This window comes from Salvia hispanica, chromosome 3, assembly GCF_023119035.1.
Source record: "Salvia hispanica cultivar TCC Black 2014 chromosome 3, UniMelb_Shisp_WGS_1.0, whole genome shotgun sequence".
NCBI lineage: Eukaryota > Viridiplantae > Streptophyta > Magnoliopsida > Lamiales > Lamiaceae > Salvia > Salvia hispanica.
This window is the reverse complement of record NC_062967.1, coordinates 17,396,048-17,419,427: the sequence shown is the minus strand read 5'-3', so window position 1 is coordinate 17,419,427 and position 23,380 is coordinate 17,396,048. Positions and strand designations below refer to the sequence as shown.

General features: G+C 34.3%; 3 protein-coding genes and 1 non-coding gene across 5 annotated transcripts; 1 reads left to right on the top strand and 3 right to left on the bottom strand.

Annotated features, from left to right (window-relative positions):
• Positions 1 to 1,403: 1,403 nt before the first annotated feature.
• On the bottom strand, positions 1,404 to 2,606 carry LOC125211972 (E3 ubiquitin-protein ligase BOI-like). Its single transcript, XM_048111948.1, has 3 exons — positions 2,406 to 2,606; positions 2,138 to 2,327; positions 1,404 to 2,050 (listed from the first exon to the last, which is right to left on the bottom strand). Exons 1-3 carry the CDS (start codon positions 2,459 to 2,461, stop codon positions 1,583 to 1,585), a joined length of 714 nt encoding a protein of 237 aa, XP_047967905.1. The 5' UTR covers positions 2,462 to 2,606; the 3' UTR covers positions 1,404 to 1,582.
• Positions 2,607 to 12,723: 10,117 nt separating this feature from the next.
• LOC125216703 (vesicle-associated membrane protein 721-like) lies at positions 12,724 to 15,868 on the bottom strand. Of its 2 annotated transcripts, XM_048118464.1 has the most exons (9): positions 15,778 to 15,868; positions 15,581 to 15,681; positions 15,126 to 15,230; positions 14,347 to 14,457; positions 13,949 to 14,256; positions 13,591 to 13,732; positions 13,377 to 13,497; positions 13,159 to 13,221; positions 12,724 to 13,076 (listed from the first exon to the last, which is right to left on the bottom strand). In XM_048118464.1, the coding sequence occupies exons 5-9, from the start codon at positions 14,151 to 14,153 to the stop codon at positions 12,927 to 12,929; spliced, it is 681 nt and encodes a 226-aa protein (XP_047974421.1). In that variant the 5' UTR covers positions 14,154 to 14,256; positions 14,347 to 14,457; positions 15,126 to 15,230; positions 15,581 to 15,681; positions 15,778 to 15,868; the 3' UTR covers positions 12,724 to 12,926. The 2 variants fall into 2 exon arrangements, with proteins under 2 accessions (XP_047974421.1, XP_047974420.1); XM_048118463.1 differs by having other exon boundaries at positions 13,949 to 14,261; positions 14,347 to 15,230.
• Positions 15,869 to 15,889: 21 nt separating this feature from the next.
• TRNAK-UUU lies at positions 15,890 to 15,962 on the bottom strand. Its single transcript has one exon. It is a non-coding gene; the product is annotated as a tRNA-Lys (tRNA).
• A 1,692-nt stretch (positions 15,963 to 17,654) lies between these two features.
• Positions 17,655 to 18,583, top strand: LOC125216051 (protein PHLOEM PROTEIN 2-LIKE A1-like). The gene is made up of 3 exons (XM_048117659.1): positions 17,655 to 17,815; positions 17,915 to 18,042; positions 18,115 to 18,583. Exons 1-3 carry the CDS (start codon positions 17,765 to 17,767, stop codon positions 18,500 to 18,502), a joined length of 567 nt encoding a protein of 188 aa, XP_047973616.1. The 5' UTR covers positions 17,655 to 17,764; the 3' UTR covers positions 18,503 to 18,583.
• Positions 18,584 to 23,380: the final 4,797 nt, after the last annotated feature.

Below are 23,380 nucleotides of genomic sequence, written 5' to 3'. Positions count from 1 at the left end.
CTCCACGAGTCCACCTCGCAATAAACAACATTTCCTGTCTTTTCCCTGTCTTTAATAATTACTAGTATTATACATTTATAGGAAATTTATTTAAATAAAATACCACCTTAGTTTTTAGATGGAAAGTTGGATGAAATTATAGAAAGAAGGCGATTTTTTTGCCATTTTCCTTTTCCGTCACTATTACTAGTGGGGAGGTGCAAACAGACAAACCCATGACATTTTAAATATTAATAATGTGAGAAATAATTCAAACAAAATGAAGATATGAAAATCAATGAATTTCTTCCCACCGGCAAATCTTGTCTTCATTCCAGCTGCGTATATATGATGACCCATCAACCAAATTTCCGACAAGAATCACTATCAAAATTGATGTGGATTTCGATTATATATGGTACATGTTGTCCACTCAAATTGTTGCCACTTCTTGAAAAATCTTTGCTTTGCTTTTACCACCTTAATTTGTCAAACTAAGATAATGTGTTGATCACATCTTTTTGGTTGAAGTAGACCTCAATAAGAGCGACCATTTTATTGCACATAAATATTACTACTATTATAATTTCACTAGTGACGCCAAAATTCATTGGACGGTCAAAAAATGTCAATTTAGAAGTAATCTGGATTATGGGCAATCATTTAAATTCATTGTTACATATCTATTATCCATTGGTGAATCAAACCTAGTATTGATTTAATTAAATTAATTTACTTTTCCAAGAATTTTCTAGTCCAAGACATCTACTTTATGAATATCATAACTAAAATAAAATATATAAAATTGAATAGTAACAAAAATCTATTAAATAAAACAAATTAATCATGAGTGTTGTAATTAAAAAAGTGCTGAGCGAGTGATAATGACTGAAAATCAGATTGCCAATATAAATGGCTTAATAATCATGAAAATAAATGATTTGAAGCCAATAATAATATATAGCTCCAATAATTTGTATATTGATTCTTGCATAAATTAAAGTGTGGGCTAAATGCCCCTCTAAGGGTAGATGGCATGAATTTCAACAAGGTACAATTTAATTGCCGGCAAAGTTTGGATGTAAATGCCAAAACATGGGTATAAACTACGTGGGTCGATGACACAATTATGTAACTAAAACATTCATATAGTCTGTCACTCTATCTATCCCACATATTTAGTGATATAAAGATATGGATTTGCAACTGCCAAACCGAAAGTAACTAGGTGTTCGTGAAATTGAATCAAGTATTATTCGTTTCGAAAACAAATTCATGAAAATCATTCTAGAGAACAGTATACACATTGTTCCATAACTTAATTTTGCTTCATGATTGCTTTAATGTATATTAATTCAGTTAGCTTGCTATAATATACAACATCAAATTTAAGAAAAACTCAACCAACAATATTATAGTAAGAATAGATAGAAAATCTTGTGTATTGACAATTGAATATTGAATTTGATGTAAAAACACCACCTAAAAGAAAATCAACAAAAAAAATGCATATATTTTCACTTCTTGTAACCCTATTATTGCTTAATTTAAGTCTATCATTTTTCCGTGTACATTGTGTGCGTGTGTTGGCCTAATGATAATTTCAGGACATGTTTACGTGCAGCGTGGCGGTCATGCTAGCATTACAAACGGGGCAGGCTTGGTGGAGCCCGCTTCCGCAACCGCTGCAGAAGCAGAGGTGGCGGCACGGCAGCACCACCACGCAGCACTGCCTCTCCCCGCAAATCCGGCACATCCTCCTCTCCGTCGTCTCATCGCAGCAGCTGCCGCACGACTCCACATCCTCCTCCACCGCCGCCGTTGCTGCGCCTCCAAATTGAGCTAGCGCGTGTCGGAGGGAATTCGCGGCCGCCTCGTTGGCCCGCGCCATCTCCTGCCACAGCTGGCTCTCAAGGTAGAGGCCTTTCGCCTTTTCCTCCAGCATCTGATTCAATCTCGCCATTTTCTCGATCTCATCGTCTTTCTCCCGCAGCGTCTTCGCCATCGACTCTCCCATCCTCGCCGCCGCCATCTTCGCCTGCTGCTTCAATTCCAATCGGATTTTCATCGTCTGCAGCAGAAAAATCATCATCAACTCAATTACAATTTGAACTTTCTAGAATTAATAAAATTGAAGATTTGTGATTGGAAGACTCACATGTTGATGAATTAAGGAGTCGATCTCACGCCGGAATTGTGGCAACATGTTTTCACCGAATAATTCATCTCTATATCGCTTTCTGGTGGCCGGAATATGGCTATTAGATTCGGAAACAAAGTGCTGATTCACCGCCTGAAACTTGTGGCTGTACGCATACCCTTCGTGGGGAGGATTCATAAAACTCTCTCTGCAAAAAACACACCTATATTTAGAAAATAAAATACACAGCAAAGCCAAAAACTGAAGAAGAAGAGGAGGAGGTTACCTGCGTTGAAGAAATTGCGGAGGAAAGAAATTGGGATGCGTTGCTTCAACCGCCATTAATTTAAAATTGAAAAATGCAATGAAGAGAGTTATTTATTGCAGCATAAAACGACGCAGAGAGAGTTAACTCTCTTGCTGCACAGAGAGTTATTTATTGAAGAGAGAAATGGAGGAGTGTGGAGCGAGAGGTTTGGTAGCTGCGTAGAATATATATAAAACGACGCAGTAAATAGTGGTCTCGTCCCGTACTAAAATGCAATGGTATATGACGAGTGGTGAGTGACTGACACGGTGGGTCTGTGACACGTTGCAGATGCACTCTCACCGTAGGCATAGCCAAGTCGTGGAGATGTTAATAAGGAAGGTGGGCCAGCACGTGCGAGGTGTGCTAATCAGGTAATTTTGTTTCGGCTGGTTCACGAGGAGTATCTGATGGGGGTACGATGATCGAGTAATTTGTGGACCTTACCTCTGATTTCAGATTAACATCATTATTGTTCATGTGTTTTCCCCATCAAGTACCACCATTATTCATACAAATTATACCGATTAATACGGGGATATACTTCCTCCATCCCTCTATAATAGAGATATTTTTTTTTCTTCTTTTTGCAAAAAATAAAAATGACCCAACTATAGTGGAACAACTCAAAAAAGAATACCACTCAGCTATAGAGTCGTCCACGAATAGGAGTCCCGTTTGTTCATTTTAGTCTGTCCGCGAATAAGAGTCACGGTTCATAATTAATATAAATGGTAAAGAGACCTCACATTCCACTAATTCAATCTACTCACATTTTATTTAAAACAAATATATACAAGTGAAACTCATGTCCCACTTTTCTTAACATTTTTAAAAACCCATGCCGAAAAGAAATGGGACTACTATTCGCAGACGGTGGGAGAATGTGAAAGGGTATAGTGATAAAATACAAACTCCATTCTATTATCTGGACCGTTAAAAAATGTCAACATATGGTAAAATAAACAGCAACAAAAAATGTCAACAACATCAACTTTGACACTGTGTTGACATTTTTTGTTGCTATTATTTTGTCATCTGTTGACATTTTCTAAACTTTCCACTCTTAGAAATGTAATTAATTTTTGTATACATACCAAAATGGCAAAATGAAATTATTTTTCGTGGATGAAAGAGAAAGTATTTATTACTTATTTGATACTCTCCTCGTCCCATGTCACTTGAGTCACTTCCCTTTTACACTCGTTTTAGAAAAATTATAGTATTAAATAGTTAAGGTCAAGAGAGAGTAAAGTAAGAGTGAGAATACGAACAAGAAGACTCTCTTCTTTATATTGCTCTCTATTTTACTTTAATCTCTCTTCAATTTAATTATTTATTATATTTTTTTGAAAAAAATGACTCCAATAATATTAGAGAGAATATATTACCATAAAGTTACTTTAATTAGTTTGGCGAACGTAGCTAGATTTATGGTTGTCCACTATAAAGCCCCACTACACATTTGAAAGTAAATAGAGGAAAACTCATTGATGCTTCGTCAACTTTATTTATATAATACTATAATCTTTAATTGTTGTTCAAAAGAAACTATGGTTTGAGACTTTAACTTAAGTGCCAAATATCGACATGATATTATTTTATTTTCCAATGGTTTGTCATTTCTATCTTCCTTCACGAGAATGCTTTACCTACTACTATAAATCATTAGGATTCACACATCATATCATAATAATCAATAAACATTATATTAATTAATGCCAACGCCTGCAGTTTTATGCTAGAGAATTCTATATATATAAACAATAGTTGGCCCACCTTTTTCTTGTACTATTAATAATCAATTCATTAATTGTTGTGATCGCAGCGTATCATAGCTTATCAGAAAAACAGCACCGACCATTCACCATAAGTGTGACATTTACTATAAAATTTTAGAAAGTACTGTTTTGTATGTTAAGTGGAAAGAGAAATGTGAGAAAAAACTTTTGACATAAAATTTTAGAAAGTATTGTTTTGTGTGTTGAGTGGATAAAGAAATGTGAGAGAAAGCTTTTTCCAAAAATGTAAATGTAACATCTTTTATAAGACAAACTAAAAAGGAAAGCATGACATCTATTATGGAACGGAGGGAGTATTATTTCAATAACAAAAAAAAACATTTACTAGTATGTATTATTTTATACTCCATCCGTCCCACATTTATAGTCACATTTAGTTAGGGCACGAGTTTTAAGGAATTGGTGGAGTGTGTAATTAATGAAGTGGGATAGTGAAGTGTGTAATAAATGAAGTGAGATGGAAGAGTGAGATGGTGGAGTGTATAATAAATGAAGTGAGATGAAGGAATGTGTAATAAATTAAGTGAGTTGGTTGACGGTGGGTCCCTTGTTGACTTTTTGGTTTTTTATTTTTATTTTGGTTTATTTTTATGTTGATAATGGCATTTAGATGTAATTTTAGTGAATAATGGGGTAAAATTTTATGTCCAAATATGGAAAATTCTAAATGTGACTATAAATGTGGGACGAACTTTTATGGCAAAATGTGACTATAAAACTGGGACGGAGGGAGTATTTTCAAGTATTTCCCTAATGGCGAGAGCGTAACAACATTAAAAAATCAATGTCTCTAAAATGATATAGTACTAAATTTTTATCTAATTTTGGTTATTTTTATAAATTTTAAAATTAATCTAAAATTCAAAAACTTTCATTACATGTATTACTTTCCATGGCAGGTCATGGCGGGTCAATCTCATATGAGTCATATCTAAATAATGTTGTCGATCTTTTATTCTATTTGAAAAAGCTAAATCAATGTAGTCTTGTATCCTATTTGTCATGAATATAAAAAAAATAAGTCTAAAATAGCATAAATTGTCACACTAGATCACATAGAATAATGTTTTCACCAAATATTTTATTTGGGCACGTAGGATTGGAAAATAAAACAAATAATGTAATATGTAGTAATATTTTAAATTAATTTTTAAATTTGTAAAAAATACTAAAATTAAGCTAAAGTTTGTAGTTTTAAAAGTATCCACGATAGTAATAGGCTAGCCATAGGCCAACCACAAACTCCTCCTGCCACATCATCAGGACAAACAACTTAACAAGCAATAGGCTAGCCACAACAAACAAAATAAAAAAAACAACTAAATTTACCGAATTAAACACAAAATACGGAATTAAATTTACAACACATATGTGGGAAAATTCATTAATTTTGTTTAAATAAAAAAAGTACATTAATTAAAAAAAACTACATAATAAAAAAAACCGGGCTTCCACACACGAGCCCCCGACACACTCTACTCCTCGTCGTCGTCGCCGTCGACCTTGCCGCCGTCCAGGACCCCCAAATATGCGGCATCTGAGCCCGCGTCTGTGCCCCCCAACTGTGTCGCGGCGGCATCCAAATTGACCCGCATAATCTCGAGCATTGAGTGAAGAAACCTCTTCTCCACGGGTCAGTTGCCTCCCTCCATTCAGCTAAGATCTTGTGCATCTGAGCCCACGTTTGTTGACGTGCGAAGAAGCCGAGCTCGGCTGGCGACTTGCCAGCAGGGGGGATGCCGACTAGACCTCCTAGGACCCTTGGGCGACTCCCCTCGCTGCCCGTTGCGCCCGCCTTTGACCAACAGGGCGAGTGCGGCGAGTAAACGATGGAGGGGACGGGAACTCCTGAACATCCTCAGGGAGGTCGTGGGAACCGCCGCTGCTACCGCTGTAATCACCGGCATAGTTCAATCGCTGCTTCTTCGGCCACCCAGCATCGACACCTGCCCGAAACTTCTCAGAATCCATCAGCACCACATAGCAGTTCTAGTAGGTGAACTCCTTATAAGTCCCCGCCACGGGGAAGGCTTTCTCCGCTATCCTCCTGCAATCCTCGTCAGTTTGGCCACTGGTTTTCATGCGGAGGGCGTTGGTGTACAAGCCCGCAAATTGGGAGACCGCAGCCCCGATTCGGTCCCAACCCTTCTGGCACTCCTCCTCGGTGTATGGCTTCCCATGCGTGCAATTCCTCTGGTAGGCTGCTGCAATTTTAGCCCACATGTTGACGATCCTCTGATTGTTCGCAACGAGGGGATCATCGCGAACAGACACCCAAGCCTTGGCCAGCGCGACGTTCTCATCATCCGTCCACTTCCTTCGTGCCAGGCTGCGACGACTCGCCGACCACCCCCTTGCCCTTCCTCTTCTTCTTCGGTGCGCCCCGGCCCCGCCCTACTCCCTCCGTTTGAACGGGAGTGTCCGCCTCCTCGAGATCTATCCTCAGCTCCTCTAAGGAGAAATTCTCTACCCCAGTGAACTGCGTCTCCGTTGGGGTCGGTGTGTGCGAAGAAGCAGTCAAAAAATCAAGACTAGGGCGATAGACATGCCCCTCCCCCCCTCCCCCCCCCCACCCCCCCGCGTCCCCTGCATCACGGGCTGCACCCTCGCCTGCCACCCCGGCATCATCTGCATCCCGGCCCGGGTTGCATCCCCGGTACCCCCTGCCCGCCGCCCTGCGGCATCATCTGCATCCCCCCGGCTGCCATCCCTGGCATCATCTGCTGCCAAAGGTATATGTTGTAGTACCCGCCGCCCATCAGCCCCCATCCAGCTCCCACGCGGGTACCGTGGGATTTTGAGTCCTGCTCGTCGCTGGAGTAGACTCGTTGTTGTTATTAATTTCGCGTTGTTGCTCTTGTACATAAATTAAGAGAGAGAGAAAACTCGTTAAAACAAGTGGTGAGAATGAAAATGACGTGAAAATCGTGTATATATAGTGTTTCGAAAATTTAAATAAATAAAAAAAGTGTTGGCCTATCGCTCGCCGATCACCCGCTTGCAATGACGGCCAGCTGATCGGCGAGCGCTCAGAAATCGGCCTGCGCTCGCCGAAAATCTCATCGATTCGTCGCTAGTCGGTCGCAATGGTTCGGCGAGCGGACCGGCCAGCGCCGAGAATCGGCTAACCGGCCCGCTCACCGCCATTGTGGATGCTCTTAGAGACCAATATTCCTTCCAATAATTGAATTTACTGCTAGTAATATTCACGTCGAAAACATGGTATCGATCACTTTCGAATCAAGTAGCCTTCATTTGCAAATCCTCATTTTTCTGACTTTTCTCTTTCTAGATATCCAATACTGTATATATTTATTTAATTAATTAATTATACAACCTACAAGCATGTATTAATACAAAATATCTTACTCCATTTAATTTTTTAAGTTTTACGTTACATTACATGAAATCAAACTGCCCAGAGTATTTCTTTTCCCTTATAACTTCAAAGCGAGTAATAAAATTTACAAATTAGAAGTTACTGTTTATGATATACTAGTACTATTAGTTTAATGATCCTCATAATAAATTGTGAATGCTATAAGGAAAGAATAAAATAAAACCGGAAAAAAAACCCAATAACTTACGGTGCTCAGGGTGTGCACTCATATTACTCTTGTTACTTTAATAAATTAGATTTTTTGGCCACAGATTGAATATATATGGAGAACAAAATGAAATCCTAAAATTCAAACTATACAATCAAATCCCAGAATGAAATTGATCATCAAGTAAAGATGCAAAGATTAGACAAAAGTTGAGTGAAAAGGTAACACTTTAGCTTAATAATAATATAGTTTAATTTTACACCCTCTGGGTGCGGTTTTACGCGTTCTTCCCTATTCTTTTTCGATCCATTTTAGTTATATTCATAAATTATTTATTCATTATCTTTTTTTAAAACCCTTTTTTCTCCTATATCCTTTTTGCAACAATTTGGATTCTTTTATATTCATAAAGAAAAGATAAAAGATCGAGTTTCAAATTTGTGGAAAAGAAAATCAATGCAATTACCTTTAACTTTCAACTTTAGTGAACGGATTTTCTAGCATCTTGTTTTGTTTGGTGATATTATATAATGCCTACTTTCAACGTACTTACTAATGTAATGACATTATTATGTATAAATCTAATTAATTAATTGTACGAATTTACTACCACATCAATGAATATGAATGTTTTGCTCTAGAAGTTATGACGGCTAATTTCAATGCAAAAGATATACGAGTACGTACTATATATAAATTGTAAAATTGATGTATCAAAGAAACGTGCAAACATTAGCTAGCAATATAGAATTACAATTTTCCACACAAAAAAACATGAACATGTAAAATACTAATTAATCGATGTAATCACTTGATAGTTACTGCTATACAAATCCCAATCTTTGAATCTTATCGCAAATTATACCAAATTTTCAAAATATTTCGATAATATTCTAACCTATTTGATTTTTAGTAAATTCACCCATTTTATATTTTTGTGTACAATCTTGGAGATGCACGATTTTTCCAATGTGGACATCTATTTGATATCGAAATTTAAAATTGATTAATTGAAGGTTTTGGAACCATTGGATAGTGTCTAAACGAAATAATTGATTTTAACTTAGGTACAAAACATGAATTATTTTTTGAACAACCTTTCCTTTTCAAATTTGACTATAACTTCCCATCGTTGTATAATTAAGGTAAAATTTCTCTAGTGGATTGTGAAAAGCAAGAAAACACAAGTGTGAAACGTGGATTGAAGCCAAAGTTTTGAATAAAATTGATAAGAGATAATGTAGACAAAGAAACCAAACGTGATTATGATGATATGACTAATTTAATTAATTACTAATGTAGTTTATCTATATGGGGCTGCTAACTTAAAAGTGGAGGCTAATGGTTGTACTCTTCTATTGACCAAATAATAGTAGTGCCACAGTGTAATTACTGTTTTGGTTAAACAATACTCCCTCCGTCCCGCTTAAAATGACACGTTTTCCTTTTTATTTTGTCCCAATTAAGATGACACATTTCATTTTTTGGTAACTTTCTCTCTCCAATTAATACACTCAACTACTTTTTCTCACTCCTATTAAAATATTCATCTTTCTTTATCTCTCTACTTTAATACTTACATCCATCTTCTCTCTCTCCAATAAACACTTTAACCAATAACTCCTAAAATCTCGTGCCGTGCAATGTGTCATCTTAGCCGTGACGGAGGGAATATTAGGTATGTTGATGTTGATATTTGCCTTAATCATTTTTTTATTTCTTTCTTGCTAAAATTATTTGAGATTGCGACATTAATTTAAAAACATGCACGTAGGTTCCGGGGGAAAGCATATACTCCCTCTGTTCCATTAAAAATAAAACATTTTCCTTTTTAGTTTGTGCCATTAAATATAAAACATTTTCTAAAATGGAGACATCTTTATCTCTACTTTTTCATCTTCTTTACTCTTTCTTCATTAACTCAAAAAACAACTCTACATAAAAACCCGTACCGATTCTCAAATGTTGCATATTTAATGGGACGGATGGAGTATATTTGTGACATATGTGTACTTACTAGCACTTTCTTTTATGTAATTTGATTGAGATGTGTAGCATTTTTCCATGAAATTATTTAGACTTGTTGTATATTCTTTGGTGGCAGGTTACTAGCAAGTTTCTTGCAAGATGCCGATGGGGTTTGTGAAGACAATGTTTGATTCTCAAATCTATGTAATAAAGGACATGAGCTCCTACTGTTTGGCGTCCTCCTAGATAAAAAATCAACTCATAATTTAGCATGTTTTAAGTGTTAGATTTAGCTTGGTTTACGAGTCTTAGGATAGTTTTCATTGCTTTTATCTAACGGACCCAGGTGGGGTCGGGCGGGGTCGGCCGACCCCACCGTTGGTCCGTGAGTACTGCTTGGGAAGCTCTATAATCCGCCCTCCGACCTACAGCAACTCTGCCTTGCGACCTCAGGTACAACAACTTCGCCTCTACGGAAAACTAGAGAATAAATGAGAAGATAGTAGAGAAATATTGAGAAACCATTGTTATGGATTATAATAGGAAAGAACTTTAGAGAAGAATAATGAATATAAAGATACTGCAAAAATTTAGTGAAGAGGAAGCTTCATTGATGAATTTTGAATTTGAAGAAAACTGTAAACTAGTTGCTTTGAAGAAGAGAAGGGGCAACGAATTAGTAAATCTAGAAATATCTTTTTATTTATGATTATTTTTTAGTTTTATGCTGTAAACTAGTAATTAATATATTTAATACTACGTGCTTGTTTATTTTTTTTAACTAATTTGTAGATCCTATAAATATGTTAAAAATTTTAAATATTTAACCAGCATAGTTAATTGATTTAATTCAAATTTTGTATTCAGTTATAACAAAAACATAATAAGGACAACAAAAATGGTAAAAATAATTATTTAATATATATTATATAATTATTATTTAAATATTATATATGGAGTATTAAATTTTTGGTCCGACCACACGAGTTATATTTTCTGGGTCCGCTCTAAATATTCATTACTTTTGACAAATTTGCCGAGTTTTCACTTTAAAAAAAAACTTATTTTTTTGGGATGCAAAAATTGAAACGCAATTACCTGCATTGAAAATTTTTTAAAAATAAAAACAATTTAGGAAACAAATGAAAGCATTCCTAAATGAAGCAGAAATTAACTTAATCTTTAGATTTTTTTTAGTACGCTTCCATTTGCGTCCTCTAAATTTAGTTGGGACACTAACAATAAGGACGATTTTTGAAATGTTGGTGATATATTTTGAAACATAAATTAGTATTCTTAATTGCATTAAAAATGTCCTTAATGGTTTTTTTTTTTTTTTTTGTATTGTTTGTATATAAGTAGCGGTGGGTTGGTGCGGTAAACCGTACCGAGAATGTCATACCGCATAGCGTACCGAAAACTGCGGTATGAAAATATATGGTTAATTTTTGATAGCGTTACCTTACCGTTATTGTGGTATACCGCACTTTTTACGGTATACCGAAAGGACGGTACGGTATACCGTAATACCGTTATGAAAAAAAATCTATATTATACACAACATATTTAAAAGTAGAATTTTCAGAGATTTTTTCTTTTTAATTCTATTGTGTATATAAATATATTATATAATAATATAATATTATTTAATAGTTCAACATATACTGCTTTTTCGGTATGCACCAAGGCTTCGGTATACCGCGGTATACCAAATCTATGGTATACACCGTATATTCGGTATACATGGTATACCGCGGTATAGGAAAATTGATACCGTTACCGTACTGAATGATTTCAGTACGGTGCGGTAATACCAAAAAACCGGTATTTTCGGTATTTTTTTGGTACGATAAGTGCGATATTTCGGTATTTTTTCCAACCCTAATATTAAGAATGGAAAATGGAATAAATTGGACCAAAAAATGCATGAATAAGAGACTCGACCGAGTGGGTAGTCATTCATAGTCGAGTTATTTCAAGCCAACTCTACCGAGTGGAAGTGGACCATGTAACTTATAGGCCAGTCTGAAGATGACAGGATGACCTGAGAGTCTCACTCGAATAAGTGAGTTACAAGTTACAACCATCACGTCGCTCAATCGAGATCGTAAACTAAAAGTCGTCGACCAAGGACCAATATAATTCGATCAAGAGGTAAAGTAGACCAAACTCATCCGCATGAGTTGAGTTTGACCGTTCTAGAAGGTCTCACTCGCCGATAAATATAAATATTTTCATAATATGTTTAAAATATGTGCATTCCATTTCTGAAAAGTTATACTATCAATTTAATAATATAGGTCTCACTTCCACTAACACTATTTTAACTACAATTTTCCTCCTCTCTCTTATTTTACTATATTATTCTATTCATCTCTCTTATTTAACCAATTTTGTCTTAATTCCCGTGCCATCTTCATTGCTCATATCGTCAAATTTGGTTTAGAAATTGGAACCATCATTTTCTTTGTTGGGCCGGTTACAAATCCACCTCCTCGAACCGGAGCTGTCTATAACATTTTTTTTATTGTAAAGTTGCAAATTGATGATTCTAAGTTATATTCACTAGTTTTCACCCAAGCCATCGACCATTCCTAATCATGTCAAAGTTACAATTTCTATCTTGTGTTATAGTATGGTCTCTTATACAATACCTTATAATTACTTCTACAATTTTGAGTTTAGTTAAATCATAACTATTCACAAACGGACCGTAGAGTTTTTCTAAGCCTAACCAATAGTGTATCCATAACTTTTGAGTATGTCAAATAATTCCAACAACCTGAAACTTTAAATTCCAATCAAATAAAAAATAAAGAATGTAAATTATTTGGAAAAAAAAAAAGACCATTTTTAAAAAAGAAAAAGAAATAATTCCAAAAAAATCACCGTAAAAACAAAATGACAGTATATACGGGAATCTGACCAAAAAAATAAATTACACTTCGACCATTCATTTTTTTCTACGAAAAATGGGTATCTGAGCAAATAAATTTATTCCATTTTACAAATATGACATAATATCGACTCAATATATTCCAACTCAAAATAGCTTTATGTACAAAACTCAAGTCACATTAGTACATTATTGTTGGCTTTGTCCTAGTTTCTTCAAAGAAAAGCGTAAATATCACCTCCTAACTTAAAGCACTCGCATTTTACCATTTCCACGAAGCGATGTTTCAATCTCCACAGTCGAACCCCTCACAGACAGAGAACACGATGATGAGGATCAACGCAATCACAATAGCTAAAACAACTAGCTTCATCTTCGACTTCTGTAGCCACATTCTCCTGTGTAATCTTGTTCCTGCGGAATTGAAATCCCTGGCCTGTTGAGACAGATGATTTTTGCAGATCGGTTAGCATCAAAACATGTCGACACACACACCTAACAGAGAGTCACGGCCAGACCTGCTGATGCATTATCTCAGTCTTTTCCACCAATAGTTCTATCTTTTCTCCACGATCAAGAACCTACACTCGGTATTACATAGATGAGCAAACTCAGATGCACGATATGGAGCAACTGTCAATCCTTTGACATTAATGCATCATTCAACATTGAAGATTCAATCTATCCGAGGTTCATGTCCGTAGAGTTGATTGAGTCAAGAGGAGGAGGATCATACCTTCTCTATGTTTTCCAGCATAACACCTTTCACTTCAGAAACCTGAGCCTTAACCTTGGCTAGGTTGCTTATTTCCTCAGGGTGCTCAATGCAGTATTGCATATGTTCCTTCAACTTTCGTCTGCATACAACCATTTCTCGGTTTTAGTTTTTCATATCCAGCAGAAAAATAAATCTCACACGCAACGACATTCTGGGACTAATTTTTATATACCCATATTCTTTATCAAGGCTATTTGGTGGAACTGTTGCAGCTTCCTCTCCACCATATGTTTTCGAAAAATCATCCTTGATATGCTCTAGAACAGCCATAGGGATCTGTCTACCTGCCGTTTCTTCTGCTACCACGCAATATACTGCACCAAAAGTCGCCACATTATGATAACTCAGTAACTCCAAGTAAACATTTTGATAGATTGAGATAGAAGCGAATAGTCTGTTACTTTGAGTCAGATTTTCCCATAGAACAACCAAACCATATCAACCATTTTTTTTCGGAATTCTGCTGATCTAGAAAGATAAATTTAAGCAAAAGATCACAAGCATTTCATATGGTACAAAGAGGGACTTACTAAAGCCATTGTGAATGAGGTAATTGAAGGTGTGATTATCGCAGTTGTATGTAAACTTATTGTTGGATGAAGGAAGTTTTTGGAGGCACTGGTACGCAATGGAGTTGAAGTTCCCACTGAACGCAGTGTACTCCGCCAGTACTACTGGCGGCGTTCCACCAGCCACCATCGCGTAGATCAGTGTCGCACGGTTGTTCTGCCCCATTTCTGAACACAATCAGCAGAGGAGCTCCGTTGCACCCTTGGTTTTTTCTATATATGAAGAGTAGAGTTACGGAGAAGAAAGGAAACTTCGGTTCTTCCCCCGGCTATGCTTCAAAAGGAGAAATTATTTTCTTGATATCAAATTGTAGAAATCATTTAATTCTATATAAGGTAATAAAGTGTTAGAGACTCACTCCATTGATGGTGATATCATGAATGTTTGTTCAAACATCAGTATCCTCATCTTCACCGGCAAGTCATGTAGTTCTACCTTTCCGACGTTGAAAGCTCAACACCTTAGTTACCTTGTCAATTATCAGGTACACAGCACAAACAGGAACTCTCTTGAAAATTTAACTCAGATTTGCTTCGCATTTCACTAGATAAATACTCGTACATTTTATGTATAGTAGCATCAGTCAATACAAATCAGAAAAAAATCCATATTCACTCTAGCAGACTTCTCCTGGAAAAGTACTATCAAGAGTAGCTATCTGACAATCCGCCGACTATTTGACTATCCTGCGGAAAATTTTCCAACTTTTTTGTCTTCTGATGATAACGCGAACACAGAAAGTCATCAAGTAGTAGAAAACCACATCCAGAATTCCGTGTGTATACTATGGAGATGAGGATGGTCGCGGGATAGAGGAAATTTATTGATGCTTCACACTGACCAGCTTGATATCAAATACTGAGTGTCCCCAAGTTCGGGCCTTCATCATTGGATAAGCGAGTTGGATTGAATATTATGGTAAATAATCTATCAAAAACTGCTGACCAAGAACCATGTTCTTCTTCAAAGAAGTAGATTACATTTGTACTTTAACAATTCCTTCATTACGTTTCTCTCATCCAATCTTTTCTAATTGAAACTAATTTGATGAGAATTATTAGCTGCTCGACTAGAAAAGATGAGCTTCAGATACCACAACGAACATATGAATACAAACTGATCAAAGAGATGACTTACATTTAGGTGGGATGGGTTCTTGAGACGTGGTGATGGAGGGAAAATGACGCGACGAATGCCACCTACTTTCATTGATCTCACAGCTGATTCAATACTAGACATGACCTACATAAGTTCAGATGGTCAAAGTGAAAAATCTGTGAATACTTCACAGTTCACACAAAGTTGACATAACAATCACTACAAGAGTAGAAAAGTAACTAATGTATCTTCAACTTACAAATTTGCCTATAAATCTTAATGTAATCGTTTAATCACGACAGAGAGGTTTCATCCTCTTATTTCGCAATATATGAACTTACACCATCAATCATCCCAAATTGAAGATTGAAAACTATTTGCAATTGCAGTAGATCATACGTATTCCTTCTCTTATTCAAGTAGGGGGTTTGCATCATCTTCTAATTTAATCCTAAAACAAAATATATCTCGACAACAGTATATGAAATGCTAACCATTCCAGAAGCAAGAACAAATTGAAAACGAAATGATCTCCATTTTCATCAAATCACCATCCTGGCTTCGCTGCCAATCTTCCATAGTAATGAATCACCACCTTTTCCCCAAATCAGAACGGACACCGTCACCGATTCAATCGATCCAATGCCAAACGAAATTACGGAAACTGATAAATAAAAAAAATAATGAATACCGTATCGCCGGAGGAAAGCCTACTGGATTGAACGCCATGGAAATGGAAAGTGTGAAGCAACTCTGTGACTGAATAACAGTGGAAACCAAAATGAAAAAAAAAAAAAAAAAGCCGCCGTCTGTGGGAATCGAACCCACGACCACGTGGTTAAAAGCCACGCGCTCTACCAGCTGAGCTAAGACGGCTTATACGTTAATTATCAACCAAATAATTTAAGTATACTTTCAAATGAATATCAGTACGTTTTTTAATCTATGTTAAAAATATTACTATGTGCATTTTAAAGTTAGTTTAGCACTCATTATTTTAGATGGTTCATCGTAAAAAAAATGATGTAATCATGTATCACGTATGGACATTTGAAAAGGATGTAAAGTTTATTAAATCAGTCGTGAAGAAGTTATAAGGATGTGGAACTGGAATGATGTAAGTGTGCAGTGTGTAGGATGAAAAAAGATTAGTTTTTTTTATATATAAATATTTCATGAGATATTGTTTGGCCATGGTCTTATAAAAGCCACACGTGAAATCATGTTGTAACTTTTGAAAAATAATTACTCCTTCCAATCCCATATAATTTGGGACACTTTGAACCGGCACGAATTTTAAGAAATCTAATGGAATGTGAGTTAAAAAAATTGATGGGACGTGGTCTTACTTTTAAAATATTAATTTTATAATAAAATGTGAATAGGAATGAGTAGTGAAGTGTATCAAATTATATAGGGCGGTTCAAATTGGAATATTGGGTCAAATTATGTGGGACCGAGGGAGCATGTTATTTATTATGTGCCTTTAATTACTAGTGGAGAATTGAGTGGTTTTGGCTTGGCTGTTATGACGCAACAATGTCTTGTTGCAATGTAGATATGTGAAATGATTACTTGAATGTAAATTTAAGGTTATGCAAAAGTAGTTTATTTATTTAGTTTTGCTCCTATTATGCAGGATTATCACAAAATTATAAAAATTGGAATAATATACTTAAAAAAAAAAAAAAACGGAAATGAAAGCAGAATACAGTATAAATGCAGATATTCGTTAAAATGGAATCCCACATTTTACATTAGAGGCCCTTTTGTGGATTGAAATGTGATGCTATAGAAGGAATATAATTTTGTATAGATCATTTATTATATATTTAAAAATATTAAGAAAATAATTAGTTAAACTTAATTAATTATTAAAAAACATAATATTTATTTGATTCTTTATCTCACAAATAAATTAATAAATTTAAAATATTCACTCTTCTTAGAAATTACTCCCTCCGTGTCATTGTAGTAGAGGCGTTTCGTTTTGAGCACTCGTTTTGAAAAAATGATAGCAATAAATAATTATAGTGGAGAGATGTTACATTAAGAGAGATAATGATCTATTTATTACTATCATTTTTCTAAAACGAGTACTTAAAATGAAACGTCTCTATTACAATGAGACAAGGAGGGAGTAGTGTCCCGAAGAGTGAATAACGGAAAGTTGTAATATTTTTTATTTTAAATATATTAATTATTTTTCAGGACATTATCCTGCTAAAAAAAGTCTCTTGAAGTGAACTAATAATTGGAAGGAGAAAAAGAAAAAAGAAAAAGATAAGATCCTCGGTCCACTTTATAAGTGTTTGTTCACAATATGTAAATCAAATAAATGGGTAAAAATGAAAAGAATTTATATAGACATAGCTTGATATACAAGCTGTAAATCAAATATATTTGTGGGTGTAAATCAAATATATTCCATTCTTGGAAAATAATTCATGAAATATCATTTTCAATTTTTTTTTCTCCTTTATCTTGATTTAAATCGTGTCATTCACATCTCATACACCCGAATCTATTAAAGGCTTAGCTTCCTTGCTTTTGTTTAATTTGTTTTATTTCTTTATTCGTAACATGTGTTTCGCATGATTCGCTTTAGACACTTTTTCAAACTTTTCTTCAACTATATTTGGAAGCAATTTCAGTGTCCAAATTGAGACAACAATTCCATGGATAATCAACCAGTTGGGAATGTCCACTCCGATCCTCACTTGATAGGAGTAAGTTCATAGATCAAATCCCTCAAAAAAAATTATCATTTTTAATTTGATCATAAATAAATTAAATTTTTATATGTAAGTTATGATCATTTGTTGCAGGATCCATCCAAGGTTAAAGGTCCGGATAGCGATGGATCATTCGGTATCCCCGTTCGAGCCTTGAACATCACTTGGGGCAATGATCCTCGATATTGGGAACTGGTTAAATTTTGCGAGACCGAGTCTAAGTAAGACATGTTTTTTTACAAAATTTCCTTATTGTTTTTTTATTTTATTTTCTTAATCAAATCTTTTACTAGACTAGCGGGATTTGAAGAGGGTGTGGCGCTGCAACAAGTGAATTGGCTCCAAGTGACGGGGAAATTCGAACTCGTGACCTTTAACATCGTGCCAAAATTATACAAAGTGTACTACATGATGAAGTTCAACGAGGATGCGTTTGGATGGAACCACGCCCCGATCAAATTCAAGGTGAAATTGGAAGGGGGCAGTGAGAGTGAAGTGAAAGTGAATCTTCATAAGTATCGAGAGAAGCCGATGATGTGGCACAAGGTTTACGTCGGAGAGTTTAATGTTGTCGGAGATGGGAGTTCAATGACGGTGGAGGTTGGGATGTTTGAAGTGGAGACGGATTGGTGGAAAGGCGGAGCGATCCTCGGCGGCGTTCGGATTGAACCCGAGTTATAGATAACTTAATTAAATGATGTTATTAATTGGTATATGGTTTTGTATTGCATTAATTATATACATATAAGTTCTGTTGTTTGATGTTCAGTTTATAATATAGTAGTAATATATACTAGGGGTGACAAATCTTGCGTGTTGGATCGTTATCGGGTCAACTTGTTAACGACATGACTCAATAAGGATAAACACAAACACGACCTGTTAATAAAATCTCAAACTCGAACACGAACTCGACCTGCTACCCTTAAATCCTAACCCGATACGAACCCATTAACAACACGAACCACCTTGGGTCAACACGACACTATACAACACGACCTAATAACACGGTTAGAACTTGATAACAACTGCTTTTTATTAACAAAAGTTGCAAAATCTTAAATCTGATCATTAAGAGTCTAATTAAAAACCTAAAATCTGATTACACATTATGATCTGATGAACAATAACATCAATAGATTCATATCAACAAAATCCAACGAAATCCAACAAAAAAATACCATTTTTGAAATACTAAAAAATAATAATATTATTTCTTAACGGGTAACACGAACCCGACATGAAATTTTCGTGTTCATAACGGGACAACCCAATAAGGACACGAGCTCAATAAACTTTGACCCAAACCCATTAATTTCGTGCGGATTCATGTCGGGTTATTGTGTCGTGCCAAAAATTGCCGGCTCTAGTCTATACCAAAGATGGATCTAACATGCTAACCATTACGTTGATAGAAATTCAATTTTAGGATGTGCTACCAATACCATGTTGTATTTAAATCATGTCGCTTATTAATCACACACTTAAAAGAGCTAATATTAGTATAAGAACGTACAAAATCAGTCCACAAAATAATTCACCAACGCACCATAAGTGTAATTTAATTAAATACCGACAAATTTATTTTATTGAGCAACCCGTAATTGATGAACAACATGCAAGTCGGTAAACAATAAAAACGAACACATAATTAATTCAGAATAAATTAGGATCATTGATGTAATTTACATGGTCTAATGATGAGTAGCGACGTGCATAAATTATCAAATCTGGTGGTGTTCAGGTAGTTATTAAGACAAATTAATAGTATGATAGTATGATATGCCATAAGATTTGATAGGATTAAATTAGTCACGTTAGTGAAGGTGAGATGACTAATCATGAAATACAATCTAATTTTTGGCATTATAAAAGCATACCAAAATATATTACTATTAAGGATTAACCATTTGAGAAAAATACAATCAAACAAAAGATAAGATTAATTATTAATTATGACATTTAATTATAAATAATCACGACAAGCAATTATCCTTTAATTACAAATATTTTTTACTTTGAGTCTCTTTAGAACCAAGTGATAAACTTTCTCTAAGCACAAGATGAGGTCAAAAGTTAAAAAAAAAACGTAATGTTGAAATTGAATATATAAACTTGTTAGTTGGATCATATAATTAAGCTTTGTTATTTGTTAGTGGAATTAATGATGATAATTAATCTTGATAGCCTTCTGCCCCATCACAACTTGTTTTTCTTGTGTAATTATGGTTAGTTAGGTTTTCTATCATTATAGTCCGTGAACATATATAGCAACATAACTGTCAATTCCATATACTCCTTTGCTAGCTATTATATCTTACTCTATAATATTACCATAATACTCTTCGTCTCATTACAGTTGAGTCGTATTATGAATCATCTCATTACAATTGAATCTTTCATTTTATGACAAAATTTATCATATATATTATTTTACTTTATTTTCTTCTCAATTTTATTCACTCTTCAATTTATTATTTATCTATCTATTTCTTCTAGATTTAATCCCATATCTAAAAGAAACATCTAAACTATAATAATAGGACAAAGAGAGTAATATTTTATTTTTTCGACTTACGCTACTTTATTTTCGTCTTTTAACAACATATGGCACCGCTATAATAAACATTAATCATCCAATTTACTAATAATAAGGGGACTGAGTAGGTTTCATTCAGTAAATCATACCTAATGTCGGAAGGGAAACTAATCAATCCCAAAAATTAAATTGTTCATAAGGTGTAATTTACTAAGTAATTAATTGGATCTCTTTTAATTTCATAGTAGTATTTTTTTATGTGAGATAATACTCAATGTGAATATCTCAATGAATACTAGTCTTAGCTAAGAATTAGTAGTATAACTTTTTGTGGAAAAAAGGCCATCACTCTAGAAAGTCATCAAAGAAGGAGACAAACTCATGCTGTATTTTGTCATATATGATGATAAAAATGGAAGCAAACCTAACTTAATCAACCGAAAGAGAAAGAGATTGATGATTACAATATCCATAATAAATTATAAATATACTTTAATAAACAAATTTAACCTATCAAACAGTTTGAACTCTCAATTTGGCCTGAGTTTTAAACTTTTTTGAAACAATAATAAAAACTAATTTCGAAACAATGCCATTGTGATTCATGAATGTTAATTTGCTTGAACTAAATTTCAGGTGAATAGAAAACAACAAAAAGTGCAGGAATATACAGATTTAAAGCAGTTAAGAAACCAAACATTAACACTGATTATCAGAGCTATACAGATCCAAAACAATTAAGCATATACATGAAAATAGACTAATTAAACAATGTTAATCAATAATTAAACCAAATAAAACACTTACCCCTGTGGATTAGTTGAGGTGGATATGATGATAATTAAGTAATTAAGAGATCCATTTCTCCTCTTAATTGTATTGTTGGTGAGTGATTGAAGCTGCCAGATGACCTGATCAATAGCACCAACTCTTGAAAATAATCAAATCACTTTTCTTTTTCAAAAAAATAAAGAAAAAGAAGAAGAAATGGGGATGAAAATGGAGAGATTTATGAAATGTTAATAATCACAAAAATGGAGGTGTGGTTGTAATCAGATCAAGCTGGCAGCTTAACCTCTCAAAACCAGCATACATGAAAACGACAGCAGCAGCAGTTGCAATTAGGGTTTTTTGGTGAAACTCTGCAAAATTATTACAGCTATTTAAACTGAATCATGGCCTGTCTGAAAACCCTTCTTCTTCATTTGAAAAATACTAATAATAATAATTTTAAAGAAGAAAAACAATGGAGCTTTTGGAGAGGACCACAGATTAAATATTTTATACTATACACCTACTAATTAATATTCTGATTGGTCCATCTACATTTACGCGTGATAACAACTTTACTTAATTCAACGTCTCAACTACACTTTGCCTTAACTACTATCACCTAATATGTTTAACTTCTCACCCCTAAAATTCTAAGAATTCAAACTCGTTATATTGAAAATTTTCACTTGTGTAATTTTATTCTATTCATTTATTTTCTTATCAAAGAAAACAAAAAATGTGAGCATATTCTTGAAATCTAACAAGCATTTTAATTAATTAATTATCAATATACAAAAAATGTAAGCCCTTTTAATGATACTCCATAAAAGTATATTTGTATATAGTTTAATTAACTAGGTGATTGCATGTATGACAATGAAAGCATAAGTGAACACAAATATATACGTATAATAATACTAATTAATTTGTGAATTGAAATAGACAACAACTCGAGCAATAATATTGTCTTATTCTTGAGCGACATTTGGCACGATTGATTTTAACTTTACAGTTGACGACATTGAATCCATGAATATAAATAAATAATAGAGCTATAGCCATGGCTACTACATAGCATCTAATCAAAAGAAATTAATTATTAGATATAATAGAGTGCACGAATTTTCATTAAAAGGATAGGTTAGTTGGTTGGAGAGAATATAAACGGCGCATGCTTTATCACTCACATGGCTTATGTTGTTAATTATATGTGGCTTCCTCATACATTTCAAGAGCTAATGTATATGATTATAAATCCTTCAATTCATTTATATCAATCTTATCAAATTTAATACTCCTTTATTAATTAGAAGTTATATTTGTTAGATATATAATTTTTTATTCTTGATTTTGTCTCTTTGCTCTTGGATCTCTCCATTTTTTCAGTCTTGTATTCATCTTTGTTAACTAACACAAATAAGAAAGGGACAAAGGTGGCAGTGGCATGCATAATTATGGACCACAGCGTGGGTTTAGTTTGTAATTTAGTTTAAAAGTTGAAGCGTTCATGTGATTAAGGTTGTTGTTTTGTGAATAAAGCTGATGACTATTTATGTGGATAACCTTTTTTAACATATGTAATGAATTAAGGTTCTTGTTTTTGCCTTTTTTTTTTGTTGGTCCCTTTTTTGTCTCTACCTGTATTTTTTCTGATATCAGTTTGCTTTTATTTCTCTCTTTTTTCTCTTCTTTTATTTTATTAGGCTTTCTTGGTAGCATTAATAGTGCACGATTTTGGATATGAAATAAGCTTTAATACAGTGAATTATTTATGTGATAATGCGTCGAGGAAATTTGGACCTATTCTGTATAGGCCCAATAGCAGCTCACAAGCCCACTGAAGTTTGGGCCAACAATCCAAACACCGCTTCTGTCTATTACAAATGCAAAAGTTAAATTTAAATGAATCATTAGAATTTGAATTTGAATGATTATTACTAATTTCAACAAAAAAAACATTATTGCTTAAAACGTTATCTTTTATCTGTATTAAAATTTATCATTTGTGTACTAGTATACTTTCAGAGGAAACTGCCGAAAAAATCACAAAGTTTAGCCAATTTCTATTCAATCTAGCCTATATAAGTTTAATATTTTTCTTAATTATCTTCTTAATTTGATTGAATTTAGGAATTTTATGTACTACATGATTTAGAAGTTAAAATACATTAATCTAATCATACTAGTACTTAATATTTTTCATATTAAAACTCATACTTTTGTAAGTGATATAGTACAAAGAGTTG

What these genes read in the sequence shown, in the direction of transcription:
- LOC125216051 (XM_048117659.1), top strand. Translation starts at nt 17,765, where the DNA reads ATGGATAATCAACCAGTTGGGAATGTCCACTCCGATCCTCACTTGATA. An exon ending in CCGATCCTCACTTGATAGGA is followed by an intron (nt 17,816 to 17,914) that starts GTAAGTTCATAG and finishes CATTTGTTGCAG; the next exon opens with GATCCATCCAAGGTTAAAGG. An exon ending in TTTTGCGAGACCGAGTCTAA is followed by an intron (nt 18,043 to 18,114) that starts GTAAGACATGTT and finishes ATCTTTTACTAG; the next exon opens with ACTAGCGGGATTTGAAGAGG.
- LOC125216703 (XM_048118463.1), bottom strand. Translation starts at nt 14,153, where the DNA reads ATGGGGCAGAACAACCGTGCGACACTGATCTACGCGATGGTGGCTGGT. An exon ending in CCTCATTCACAATGGCTTTA is followed by an intron (nt 13,733 to 13,948) that starts GTAAGTCCCTCT and finishes CTTTTGGTGCAG; the next exon opens with TATATTGCGTGGTAGCAGAA. An exon ending in AGCCTTGATAAAGAATATGG is followed by an intron (nt 13,498 to 13,590) that starts GTATATAAAAAT and finishes GGTTGTATGCAG; the next exon opens with ACGAAAGTTGAAGGAACATA.
- LOC125211972 (XM_048111948.1), bottom strand. Translation starts at nt 2,461, where the DNA reads ATGGCGGTTGAAGCAACGCATCCCAATTTCTTTCCTCCGCAATTTCTT. An exon ending in CCGCAATTTCTTCAACGCAG is followed by an intron (nt 2,328 to 2,405) that starts GTAACCTCCTCC and finishes TGTTTTTTGCAG; the next exon opens with AGAGAGTTTTATGAATCCTC. An exon ending in ACTCCTTAATTCATCAACAT is followed by an intron (nt 2,051 to 2,137) that starts GTGAGTCTTCCA and finishes TTTCTGCTGCAG; the next exon opens with ACGATGAAAATCCGATTGGA.